General features: G+C 42.4%; 1 protein-coding gene across 2 annotated transcripts in view; it reads right to left on the reverse strand.

The window, feature by feature from the left end:
• kdm5ba (lysine demethylase 5Ba) overlaps window positions 1-12,928 on the reverse strand; it is a 254,050-nt gene that overhangs the window by 142,562 nt on the left and 98,560 nt on the right. For both annotated transcript variants that reach the window (XM_078546909.1, XM_078546911.1), the window contains one exon: window positions 3,221-3,383. In XM_078546909.1, the coding sequence (XP_078403035.1) occupies window positions 3,221-3,383 (163 nt within the window). The remainder of the gene's footprint in view (window positions 1-3,220; window positions 3,384-12,928) is intronic.

Raw genomic sequence — 12,928 nt, forward strand, 5'->3', positions numbered from 1 at the left:
CAGAGCCTGGTAGGCAGGAAGATCAGCAAAAGAGGACAACAGAACAGTTGGGCTTGCTGCTCATAAGTAGGTAGCAGCAGGTGCCTTGATGCACTCCAGAAAATACAGAGAGATACAGAGAGTAGCAGTGGCTCCTGCAAGAGGTATTCAAATCTGGACTATTCAGAGAAGAGGCAGAGAACAGTGATGGATTGGAATAGGGTTTAAGGGGCAAGTCCCGGAGACAGGAGAAACAAAAGGAAGTGTGACAGGACGGGATGGAGAGGAGGACACAGGGGGGATGATAGGAAGAAAAAAGGATAAAAATTATAGGATCGAGTTTAGCAAACATGATTGCAGATAAGAGAAAGTTCAGGTTACACAGGCATGGTGAAGATTAAGAGAGAGATATATCCTGGTTGTAGACAAGGAATAAATTGAGAATCCAAAATTAAAACCCTGTGGTGGGGTGAAATTGGCTTGTATGTACATTGGAGTCTTCAGTTTGGAGCATTGACAGACCAATCGTTAGGTTTGGAAACGGGTGTGGAAGGGGAATGAATCCACTTCCTGTTTGAGAAGCAGTGTATCAGGCAATTTAGTTTCAATTACTTTATACAGAGGATAGTGAATGTATGAAATGAACTGGACTGCCCGGTGCAGGCATTTTGCATCAGCAAGATTCAAGTAAATTGGATAAATATCCACAATTAGAAGTAATTGCATGATGTGATTGATGTTCCTTAGAAACTGGAATTGGCCAGATAGATAGCAATCGTATTTCCTGGCACTTGACATTTACATGCTCCCTAGTTAAACAGAACAACTAAATTCAAATAATGTTGAATTATAGTACAAAAGGTTCTAATTTGGAAGACAGTCAATATAAGTATGACTGGAACCAATGTGCACAACTGAGGCTCGTTCTTTCCCCAGGTGTCTTGCATTCTCTAGATACTCCTTCATTCCATCCATCCTCATTAACAGACATTGAAATTTCTCCCCAATCTTTACATCAAATCCACTAACTTCAATCAACTCATGCAATTTGGTAGCCTAGTGGTCATGCTTAATGCAGTCACAAAAAAACTACACGAGCTGGTCTGAATAGACGTTGCCTTTACAAGAACACTATATAAATTGTTCAACAAATCTTTTCATGGTTACAGGCCTGGTCATCCTTCAACTAGAGCTCCAGGGTGTGAAACAAATCTTCAAACTATTTCTGGGTTGACTGTTTTAAAATCTAAGATGGAATGCAGCAAAAGGTTTTTTGTTGCTTAGTGAGGGTGCAGAAATGCAACAGATCAGATTTCATATCCTCTGTCCATTGTTTGAGCCTTTAGCCAACTGTTTATATGCAGGCACATGTATACACAAGGAAAGTCTTAGTGACAAGAATGTATGTTTTAATGAAAGGGTTGGGAAGTGGTTTTTCTCATTCAGAAACATGCCCATTTCTGCTGCTTGGATTACTCAAACATCTAATATGTCAACAGATCTCTCTGAACTATGAATGTTAGCTGCCCATTTTACATCAAATGGATATTAAAGTTTCAATATGTGGCATATGCTAGTTTTCCAGATCATTCTAAATTGTGAACTCCAAACAGGAGATACTCAACATCTTTCAAGTTGCATTAGGAGACCTCAGGGCTATGAGAAGGTTAAATCAAGTAGAATATTAATGTGGTGACAATTATTTTGGAAAATCCTTTGCAGAAATCTTAGAGGTTACAGACAGCTAAGTTTATTCACAATTATTGAGGGAAAATGAAACTCTTAGCTTCAGCCTGTTATAAGCTCTGTTTGGAGTTTAATACTTTGCCAATCCAAAGAGACAATGGTAACATGGCATAAAACTATGTTTACACATCAGTGCAAAACAAGATAAATGCTTATTGATAAAAATCATGATTGGAAACTCCATTTGCACTACTGCCTGCTTGAAAAGGCTGCTCATTGTGCAATAATCCATATTCGCATCAACTATACATAGGTCAAAAATGTGGATATTTTAGTCAATTCTTTGCTCTGGTATCAGGCTGCATACTGCAAAGCTCTGAACTGTTTTGTGACTGAACTCAATGTCTCTTGAGATGAAGTGGGATGTGGCTTCAAGTGTTTCCACTGGATCCTAGACTTGCAGCGTACAAATTTCAAGATTTCCTTGCATAGAGAATCAAATGAGATTATGTATCAAAAATGGCATGAATGAATTATGTCATTTCAGTTTTGCTATGTTATTCAATGCAAATCTTAAAGGATGGCAACAAAGCTGAGCCAATTCAAAAGGTGATCAGGGTAAACTGGCAGTGCAAAGCAATTAGACACTAAGAGCAAACTAAGTGCAAAAGCAAAGTCTTGGACATGGACTTGTGCTTTTTTAAAGCAACATATAGTAGAAGACCACCAACTTCCATTTAAAAAAGCCCCTTTCATGACCTCAGAGCATCCTGAAGTGCTTCACAGCCAATGAAGTACTTTTGAAATGTAGTGGAATAGTCTTGGGGAATGAATCCTCTTAGAAATGTGTCTGAACAGCAACTGAACAAGATGGTCCCATGTGTCATGAAGCTCAGATAAATTCAGGAATTTTATGTCCATTGATGCCAGTTGCACATGAAGGCACAGCAAAGAAAGTGCTTGCTTTCTTTTGCGTTTTATGATAAGAGAGTCATACATAATGATATAAAAATTTAAATTAATTAATTTTTAACAAAAAATAAATTTAGTATTATAATTTTACTGTTAGGCATGAAAATTATTTGAGAATGAAGGTGGAAAGAGAAGGAAGTGCAAAATACACAAAGCAGACACAGCAAATCATTCAAGCACTGTAGTAGCAACATCTTGGTAAATCTCTAAGAAATGCTACAGCAACGTATAAACACTTAATTCATGAATCAGCCAACTTATTCTGATCGTAGAATAAATTATGTATTGCAATGAATGTTATCCAATGGATATAAATGTGTACTGTAATATACTGCAACTCTCAAATAGATGTTGCCATGTCAACTTCATTTTTCTTAACTTTACTGGAATTATCTAATACCATGGCTTACTTAAGAAAAATCTTCTAAGGCCACCTTCCCCAACCAAAAAAGCCCACGCTGCAAAACTATTTTCTAAAGCTTGACATCAAATGCTAGGTGCATCACTGGTAATCCCTCATTGAACATAAAATCTAAGTTTGAAATCAGGATCTCAGGGCTCCAAGGAGATCTGCAATACGTACTGGCACTCCGTGAGCCATCAGAGTGTTAGGGTTCATGATGGTGACCAGCTGATGCAGAAGGTCAGGCTGGGATTCAAACAGCTCAGGCGCCAATCTCTTCATAACACTCTCCAGCTGTTCTGCCACGTATGCTGGTGCTCCATACCATGTCTTAGGCTCTCCCCTAATTAGTTTTAAAAGAAAGTTAGAATCCATGAACTTGAGATTATTAAGCACTGTACTGTTTTTGGAAAACTGATCAACTATGTAAGCAAACTCTACGAGGAGTGTTTTATTAAATTACTGACAGGTGGTAGGAGATTTATGAAACCATTCCGCAAGATCGGCTAAGTGCAGTTTACATCCTGTATTCATAGCACTAGCTACATCAGCGAGAGCGGCCCAGGCTAGCCCAAGACACAGCGAGAGCGGCCCAGGCTAGCCCAAGACACAGCGAGAGCGGCCCAGGCTAGCCCAAGACACAGCGAGAGCGGCCCAGGCTAGCCCAAGACACAGCGAGAGCGGCCCAGGCTAGCCCAAGACACAGCGAGAGCGGCCCAGGCTAGCCCAAGACACAGCGAGAGCGGCCCAGGCTAGCCCAAGACACAGCGAGAGCGGCCCAGGCTAGCCCAAGACACAGCGAGAGCGGCCCAGGCTAGCCCAAGACACAGCGAGAGCGGCCCAGGCTAGCCCAAGACACAGCGAGAGCGGCCCAGGCTAGCCCAAGACACAGCGAGAGCGGCCCAGGCTAGCCCAAGACACAGCGAGAGCGGCCCAGGCTAGCCCAAGACACAGCGAGAGCGGCCCAGGCTAGCCCAAGACACAGCGAGAGCGGCCCAGGCTAGCCCAAGACACAGCGAGAGCGGCCCAGGCTAGCCCAAGACACAGCGAGAGCGGCCCAGGCTAGCCCAAGACACAGCGAGAGCGGCCCAGGCTAGCCCAAGACACAGCGAGAGCGGCCCAGGCTAGCCCAAGACACAGCGAGAGCGGCCCAGGCTAGCCCAAGACACAGCGAGAGCGGCCCAGGCTAGCCCAAGACACAGCGAGAGCGGCCCAGGCTAGCCCAAGACACAGACAGAGCACCCAGTCTAACCCAAGACACAGTGAGAGTGGCCCAATCTAACCCAAGACACAGACAGAGCGGCCCAGTCTAACCCCAGACACAGACAGAGCACCCAGTCTAACTCCAGACACAGACAGAGCACCCAGTCTAACCCAAGGTAATACAAACTATAAGCAAAAAGACCTGCTAATACAAAATAGTCAGTATCTTAGAGAAAAATGATGATGCAATAGTTCAGGCAGAACTCATCAGAACTGCAAACTGTAAGAAACTGAACAAGCATTGTTAGAGATCAGAAAAAAGAGAGGAGGAAGGGAGAACAGAAACTATGATCAGGAGAGGTTGATAGAATGAATGACATTCAAATGAGGCATTCAACCCATGAGCAGATTGGAAAATATTATTCTTCCTCCCCACCCTTTTCCTGATTCCGGTCATTAGCAGTTCTCAAGGTTTCTGCCTGAAATGGCCAGACTTTTTTCTGCTGTTGCTGGGGGCTTCCATCATTTATTTTTATGATTATACCAGCCTTAGATCTGCAAACTAAACTACAGTTTTAACCATCACATGGTTTCAATTCAAGACAGTGGAACAAAGCCACAATCAGTTGGTTTATGGTTCCTCACAGGAGAAAGGAACCCAGCTGGGTGCTGACAAAGCCAAAACACTGGTTTTAAAACCTCCAGCCAAATTTAAACTCTGGTTGTGACTGACATTTATACTCTAAATCCTTTAGAGGTTGAATTTTTATAAGTTTGAGTTGTCTCATGAGGACATACTTGGTACAATCTGTCTTGGAGAGCGTTAGCTGTTCCCATATCTTCAACTGGATTAGATTATGATGTTTGAAGGGCATGATGCAAAGAGAGTGCACAAGCGCAAGAGAGAGAGCGAGCATGAGAGGTGAGAAAGAGTGCGAGGGGGCGGGCGAGGGCGCGCGAGCGGGGTGGCCAGAGACCAACCTGCGTGCTGCGCAGGGGCGAGGCCGGGCGCGCTGCGCAGGGGCGAGGCCGGGTGCGCTGCGCAGGGGCGAGGCCGAGAGAGGGGACAAACAGGTTTGAAGGTGAATGACCAAATGACTGGATTTAGTAATGGGTGTCCAACACCACCTGCCATTATTATTGTGCTGAAAGTAAATATGCATAATTATGAGAAAATTATATTTCTTCAATTTGGGCAGGTCTGCCATGTTGCTACCATCACAAACCAGAGCTTGATGTCACCAGCAGACCACAAAACTTAAATTGCTCCTGCTTTCAAAGCCAAGGCTATGGCACCCAATGGTGCAAATGGAAGTTGCAAAGCTGTTATTATAAGCAAGCATAGTGTAATCAGTCAGCAACAGTTAATCACAACTTGCATTAATTAAACATTTATTACCAATTTGTCTGCCCATGAAAAGGTACCAGGCAGCAGTTTGACCACAACTGCTAACAAGGTAAATGGGGAATATTCAATCCCTCAAAGCCCATCATCCTTCCAGGGCCCCAACTCTCCTGGTCCATCAGCTGCACTAACTCAACTCCATCTTCCCACCCAATCCCCATATTGCTAGATTCCCTTCGTATCCAAAAATCTATCCACCTGTCTCAAAGGACTGTGAGACTAGAATATCTCTATCCCAGAAAGGTTTGGATGCTTAGTCAATGAGCAGCTTCAAAAGCCTTAAGAAATTTCTCATCTCAATTCGAAGTGGCCCAGTTCCAGATTCCACAGTCAGGCTAAAAAAAGTCACCTCAGCATCTACCCTGTCAAGTCCTTTAAGGAACTTTAACCTTACATGTTTCTATTAAATCGCCTCTTATTCTTTTAATGTATAGGACAAAGTCTACTCAATCTCTCTCAGGACAACTGTCTCATCCCAGGAATCTGTCTAGTAAACTACTGCTGCACTCCCTCTTAAAGGTGAATTTATCCTTTCATAGATAAGGAGATCAAAACTGTACACAGTACTCTAGATTGGTCTCGCCAAGATCTTAAATATAATTGCAATAAGACTTCTTTACTCTTCTACTCTATTCGCTTTATCATAAAGACTAGCATATTTTCTTAATTAGTTGCTACGTGCACATCACTTTCTGTAATTTGTGTACAAGTCCCTCTGAATATCAATATGTCCCAGTTTCACCATTCAAAAATGTTTTTCATTTTTCCTAATGAGATACATAATTTCTCTGCATTACATTTCATCTACATTTTTTCCCAATCACACCCTGTCTAAAACTTTTTTCAGCCTCCTTGCATCTTTCTCACAGGATACTTTCCTACCCAAGTTTCTGTCGTCAGCCAACTTGGATGCAATAAACTCAGTCCCCTCATCTAAGTCATTATATAGATTGTGAATAGCTGAGGCTCAGTTACTGATCCTAACAGTAAATACCTTACCAGTTACAGCCTACCAACCAAAAAAATTACCCATTTCTTCCAACTCAGTTTTCTGCCCATTAGCCAATTCTTCACTCTGGACGTCCAGTCCCTCTACACCTCCATCCCCCACCAGGACTCTCCACTTGTTCCTTGAAGAGACACCAGAACAATCTCCATCAATCACCAGTCTCCTCCGTCTGGCTGAACTTGTTCTCACACTGAACAATTTCTCCTTTAACTTGTCTCACTTCCTCCAAATTAAATGCGTCTCTATGGGAAACCGCATGAGCCCCAGTTATGCATGTCTTTTTGTGTGGTATGTGGAACATTCCTTGTTCCATTCCTACTCAGGCTCCCACCCACAACTCTTTTTCTAGTACATCAGTGACTGTAGCGGTGCCCCTTCATGCTCTTGTCTGAACCTGGAAAATTTATCGAGTTTGCTTCCAATTTCCATCCCTCTCTCACCTTCACATGGTCCAACACCAACACTTCCCTTACCTTCTTTGACCTGTCTCCATTTCTGGTGATGAGACTGTCTACCAATATTCATTACAAGCTCAGTGGCTCCTACAGCTACCTCGACTACATCTCCTCACACCCTGCTTCCTGTAAGGACTTCATCCCAGTTCCTCCACCTCCGTTGCATCTGTTCCGACGATGCTACCTTCCAAAACGGTGCTTTTTACGTCTTCCTTTTTCCTTAACCGAGGGTCCCTCCCCCCCCACTCTGGTGGACAGGGCTCTCAACCATGTCTGACCCATTCCCCGCACCTCACCCCTTCCCCTCCCTCCCAGAACCATAATAGGGTCTCCCCTTGTCCTCACTTTTCACACCACCAACCTCTTGAAGGATCATCCTCTGCCATTCCCACCAACTCCAGCATGATGCCACATCCATACACATCTTCCTCTCCCCCTCCCCCCACCCAGTCAGCATTCCGTAGGGACCTTTCCCTCCGTGACAACCCGGTCCACTCCTCCATCACCCCCAACTCCTCATTCCCTTCCCACAGCAACTTCCCATGCAATTGCAGAAGGTGCATCACCTGCTGCTTTACCTCCTCCCTCCTCACCGCTCATGGCCCCAAACATTCCTTTCAGGTGGCCTTCAATTCGGTCTACTGTATTTGCCACTCCCAATGCGGTCTCCTCTACATTGGGGAGACTAAACACAGACTGCGTGGCCACTTTGTGGAACACCTTCGCTCAGTCTGCAAACATGACCCAGGTCTTCCTGTCGCTTGCCATTTCAAAACACCATCCTGCTCTCATGCCCATCCTTGGCCTGCTGCAACGTTCCAGTGAAGCCCAAAGCAAACTGGAAGAACAGCACCTCATCTTACGATGAGATACCTTACAGCCAACATTGAGTTCAACAACTTCAGACCATGAACTCTCTCCTCCATCTTTACCCCTTCTTTAATCCAATTTTTAAAAAATTCATTTTAAAAAATTTATTTTTTTCCCTATTTTTATCCTTTTTCCCCAACCCCTGCCACTGCAACCCCACCACAGGGCCTTCTGTCACTTGTTTCTATGTTGTGCTTTCACAGAGGGCTGATCCTTGTTCTGCTATTAACACATTCTGCTTTCTTGCCTTTATGCCATTGTCAGCACCTTCTTTAGTCTTTAACACTACCATTAACACTCCCTTCATCTTGTATCCATGACATCTTCATCAATTTCTCCCGAGCTCCCATCTATTCCTGACCCTCTATTTTGCTCCACTCCTCCTTAAACAGTATAAGCTCCATCACATTTCTATTTTTCTTTAGATTGAAGAGTCATGCGATCTTAAAACGTTAACTCTGTTTCTCTCTCCGCAGATGCTGCCAGACCTGCGGAGACTTTTCAGCATTTTCTGTTTTTATTTTATTATTTATATTGTTACCAATTCTTCATCCAAGTCAATATATTATCCCTAATTACATGAACCAGGATCATTTATAGCACAGATGGTGGCCATTCAGCCTGTTGAGCCCATGCCAGCTCCTGTGGAGCAATCCAGTCAGTCCCACTCCCCCACTCTTACCCCCGCAGACCTGCAAGTTTATTTCCTTCAACTGCCCATCCCATTTCGTTTTGAACATTGATTTTGTTCTGCTTCCACCCTCATGGGCAGAGTGTTCCAGGTCATTATCACTCAGCGTATAAAGTTTTTCTCTGCATTCCCCCTCTTGTCCCTCGTCCTTGTACCATTAGCTAATGGGAACAGTTTTCCTCATCTACCTTATCTAAACCTGTCATAATCTTGTGCACCTGTGTCAAATCTCCCCTCAATCTCCTTTGCTCCAAGGAGAACAGTCCCAACCTTTCCTACTTGATCTTGTAACTAAAAACCTATCTTTGGGAACCATTCTGGTAAATCTCCTCTACACTCTCTCAAGAACCTTCACATCTTTCCTAAAGTGTAGTGACCAGAACTGAATGCAATACTATAATTGTGGCCAAGTTTGCTATCGTCAGCAAATTTTGAAATTTTACTCAATATTCCAAGATCCAATTTACATAAAGCCAAAAAAGCAGTGGTCCTAGCACTCACCCATGGGGAACAACATTGTCTACCTCCCTCCAGTCTGAAAAAAACTATCTATATTTTCTGCTTTCTATCCTTAAGCCAAATTTTTATTCAATTAGACACTGACCCTCCTGTTCCATAAACCTTAGTTTTGTTAACCAGCTTTTTATGTAGTACCTTGTCAAATGCTTTCTTAAAATCTGTACAGAAAAAACCCACCACATTCCCTTCAACCTTCTGTTACTTCATCAAAAAAATTGAACTAGATTGGTCAAGTATAATCTGCCTTTTATAAATCCGTATGGTTCTCCTTAATTAACTCAAACCTCTCCAAGCGCCTGTTGATTGTTTTTCCCCGATTATGGATTTCAAAACCTTACCCGCCACTGATGTTAAACTAATTGGCCTGTAGTTGCTAATTATCCCTATCTGTCTAATAAACCCTTGTATGGCACCTTACAAATGCTCCATGAAAATCCAAATAGAGCACATCCATGGATTACCCCTCATCTACCCTGCTAAATCCTCTTCCTCCTTCAGGTACCATACCCTAAGAGGGCATTGACGACTATGGACCTCCACTGGATTGGTCGATGATCATGCCTGGCAAAGTACTGCCGTGGTTTGCCGCTGCTTTCTGCAGTATGGCTGACCAGGAAACTCTCCTGCTCTTTACTGCCTGCCATCAGGTGCATTGGAAGGATTTACAGGCTGAAAATCAACCCTTTTGTCACTTTATACATTCATCTTCAATGTCCATCAGGTCCTGAAGTGGGACTTGAACTTAAAGCTTCTAGTCCAGAGGTAGGGATGCTACCATTATGCCACAAGACCTCACCCTGCTAGTTACAACCTCAAAAAAGATTTAGCAAACATGATATTTTGTGAGAATACCTCTAGAATTTGAAGCACAAACAGTATTCAAATGGCCTATATCAGAGGGGCATGATTCTCTATTTATTACAGAATTTACCCATCGGAGTTCAATTTCCTCACTGCATTGTTTTTAAGTGCAGTAGTTATTGCATTTGTATTAACTCTGTCAGTGGTTAACCACTTTGATTTAAATCCCATGTTGCCTGTGTATCTGTGCAAGATCATTGTAATCTTATGCACATTTTCCAAGCAATATTAAATACACACTATGAATATTAACTCCAATTTGCCACTTGCTTGTGCAGTTGTAAACTCGAGCTAAATCTTTCCACCTCTCAACCACTCTATTTTAGCATCATTAGCAAATTTTTCATGCTTTCACTTGATGTCAAGATCAAAAAAATGTAGACTGGAAACAACAAAGTTCCAAGAGCTCCACTAGACACTGTCCCAGTCTCGATCACATCGCAAGAATATAGAAGCAAAATACAGCAGATGGTGGTAATCTGAAAAAAAAAGTTAACGTTTCAGGTCAATGACCTTTCGTCAGAATTAACTTTTAGTTCTGACAAAAGGTCGGCAATCTGTAACTTTAACTGTTTCTTTCTCCACAATTTTGCCAGTCCTGCTGCAAATTTCCAACATTTTAAACTTCAAGAATACTTGGTGTCCTATTTTTTAAAACCAATTTCGTATTCAGTCTATCCTCTTTCCCAAGTTCCTCTGGCTTTTAATCTTTCACACAGAACTTTGTCAAAATCTCTCTCAAGCCCAAATATTTATAAGGAGTTATACATGCTGCCCCTTGGCTACATCAACCAAAGCTATAAGGCAACACAAACACACTGTTCTATCATAGCATCTCTCTTGACCCCTCCCTCTACATTCAGAAATGAGATGTTTGACAGACATCCAGTACTGGATGAGCAAATATTTCCTCCAATTTTGGGAAAACCATAGTCTTAGGTTATCACTACGAACTCTGTTCCTAGCTGTTGTCTTAGCCTGAATTAGAATGGTTGTAACCTCACTTTATACTTAACTCTGAACTTAGCAACCAACTAAGTCTATTTCTACATGATATTATTTGTCTCCACCTCTGCCTCAGCTTATCTGCTGCTGCTACCTGCAGACTTGACTATCCCAATGCTCTCCTGGCCAACCTAGCAGCTTCCATCCTCTAAACGAGAGTTCAGCTGAAGTTAATACTTGCAACCTAACTTGCAAAGTCCACCCACCTACACTGGCTCACAATCAGGGATTTTAAAATTCTGATCTGAGTATTCAAATTCCTTCATGGCCTAGCCTCATCCTATCTCTGTAGCCTCCCTCCAACCTTACAACCCTCTGAGAACTCTGCATTCCTCCAATTCTGGTCACTTATCATCCCTAATTTCCTTCGCCTTCAGCTGTCTAGGCCCCAAGTGCTAGAATTAGCCCCCACCCCCAAACCTCGCCACCTCTTTAAGGTACTCCTTAAAATCTACTACTTTAACTTTTGGCCACATGTCCTAATGTCTCCTTTGGTTTGATATCAATTGTTCGGTTTCATTACACTACTATCTCAAGGTGATTCACAGGTAAGGCACTATATAAATGCATGAAATTATTGAACACTGTACTTTAGCTGCAACATTGTCAAGCAGAATCTTCCAGATCTAACTGATGTTGGCCAGTCAAAATTATTCTACAGGTATTCTGTCAGGTTATTATAGAATGGTTACAACAGAGGCCATTTGGGCTGTTGAGCCCATGCCAGCGCTCTGCCAAGTGCCCAGCTTCTCTGATCTATCCTCGTAACTGAAGCCCCTCATTCCTAGAACCATTCTTGTAAATCTTTTCTGCACCTTCTCCAAAGCCTTCACATCTTCCTAAAGTGTGATGCTCAGAATTGGACACAATAATCCAGTTGTGGCCAAATCATTGTAAAGTTCATCGTAACTTCCTTGCTTCTGTACTCGATGCTAAGAATAACTTCCATTATTTTGTGTTATAGTCAAATTTGAAAAATTCAAATCATGCTCTATTTGCTTGCTTCCATTATTGCAAAATCTCAACAATGCTCTTTGAATCTTTGAAGAAGAGAGACAAGGCACTGTAAGCTTACTCCCTAGCTTCCTCGGAGAAGCACCATCTGACATAGAAAATGTTAGTTTAAATTCCTTTAATTTATTTCAGTAGCCAACATGTAGAAATATATATACTGAGGGGGACATTTAAACACCTAAGATTGAGTTGAATGTGGGTCTGTTGATGACATCATAAGATAATTTAGCATGTTCAGGCACTTTTTTCCTGAATATTGCAAAATATTTTGTTCCATAAAATAGTTTGGGAATGTTTATTATAAAATTATAGCATTGATTAAGGCTAAAAAGAGGAGCTAGGCGATAGAGAGTAAGGTGAAGGAAAGATGTCTGGTGGATAATACAGTTGAAAATCAGGCTCAATATAGAAGGTCCAGAGGGAAAGTGAAAAAACAAAGAAACGAAGAGGGAGTACAAGAAGACTTGTAAGAAGGTGGCTGACAGAGATGGGAAACCAAAAGTCTTCTATAGACACATTAATACTAAATGGTTGATAAAAGGAGTGTGGTGGATTAGGGACCAAAAAGGAGATTTCGCATGGGGCATGGCTGTGGCACTAAATGAGTACTTTGCATATATGTCTTCATCAAGGAAGGAGATGTTGTCTAAGTCATAGTGAAAAAGGAGGTAGTTGACACACTGGATAGACTAAAAACTGATAGAGGCACTGGATAGACTGGCTGTGCTTAAAAGTTGATAAGTCACCAGGACCAAATGAGATGCATCTAAGGATACTGAGGGAAGTAATGGTGGAAATTGCAGAGGCACTGGCCATAATTTTCCAATTCTCCTTAGATACAGGGTGGTGCCAGATG

The sequence above is a fragment of the Cetorhinus maximus genome, chromosome 8 (genome assembly GCF_964194155.1).
Source record: "Cetorhinus maximus chromosome 8, sCetMax3.hap1.1, whole genome shotgun sequence".
Lineage (NCBI taxonomy): Eukaryota > Metazoa > Chordata > Chondrichthyes > Lamniformes > Cetorhinidae > Cetorhinus > Cetorhinus maximus.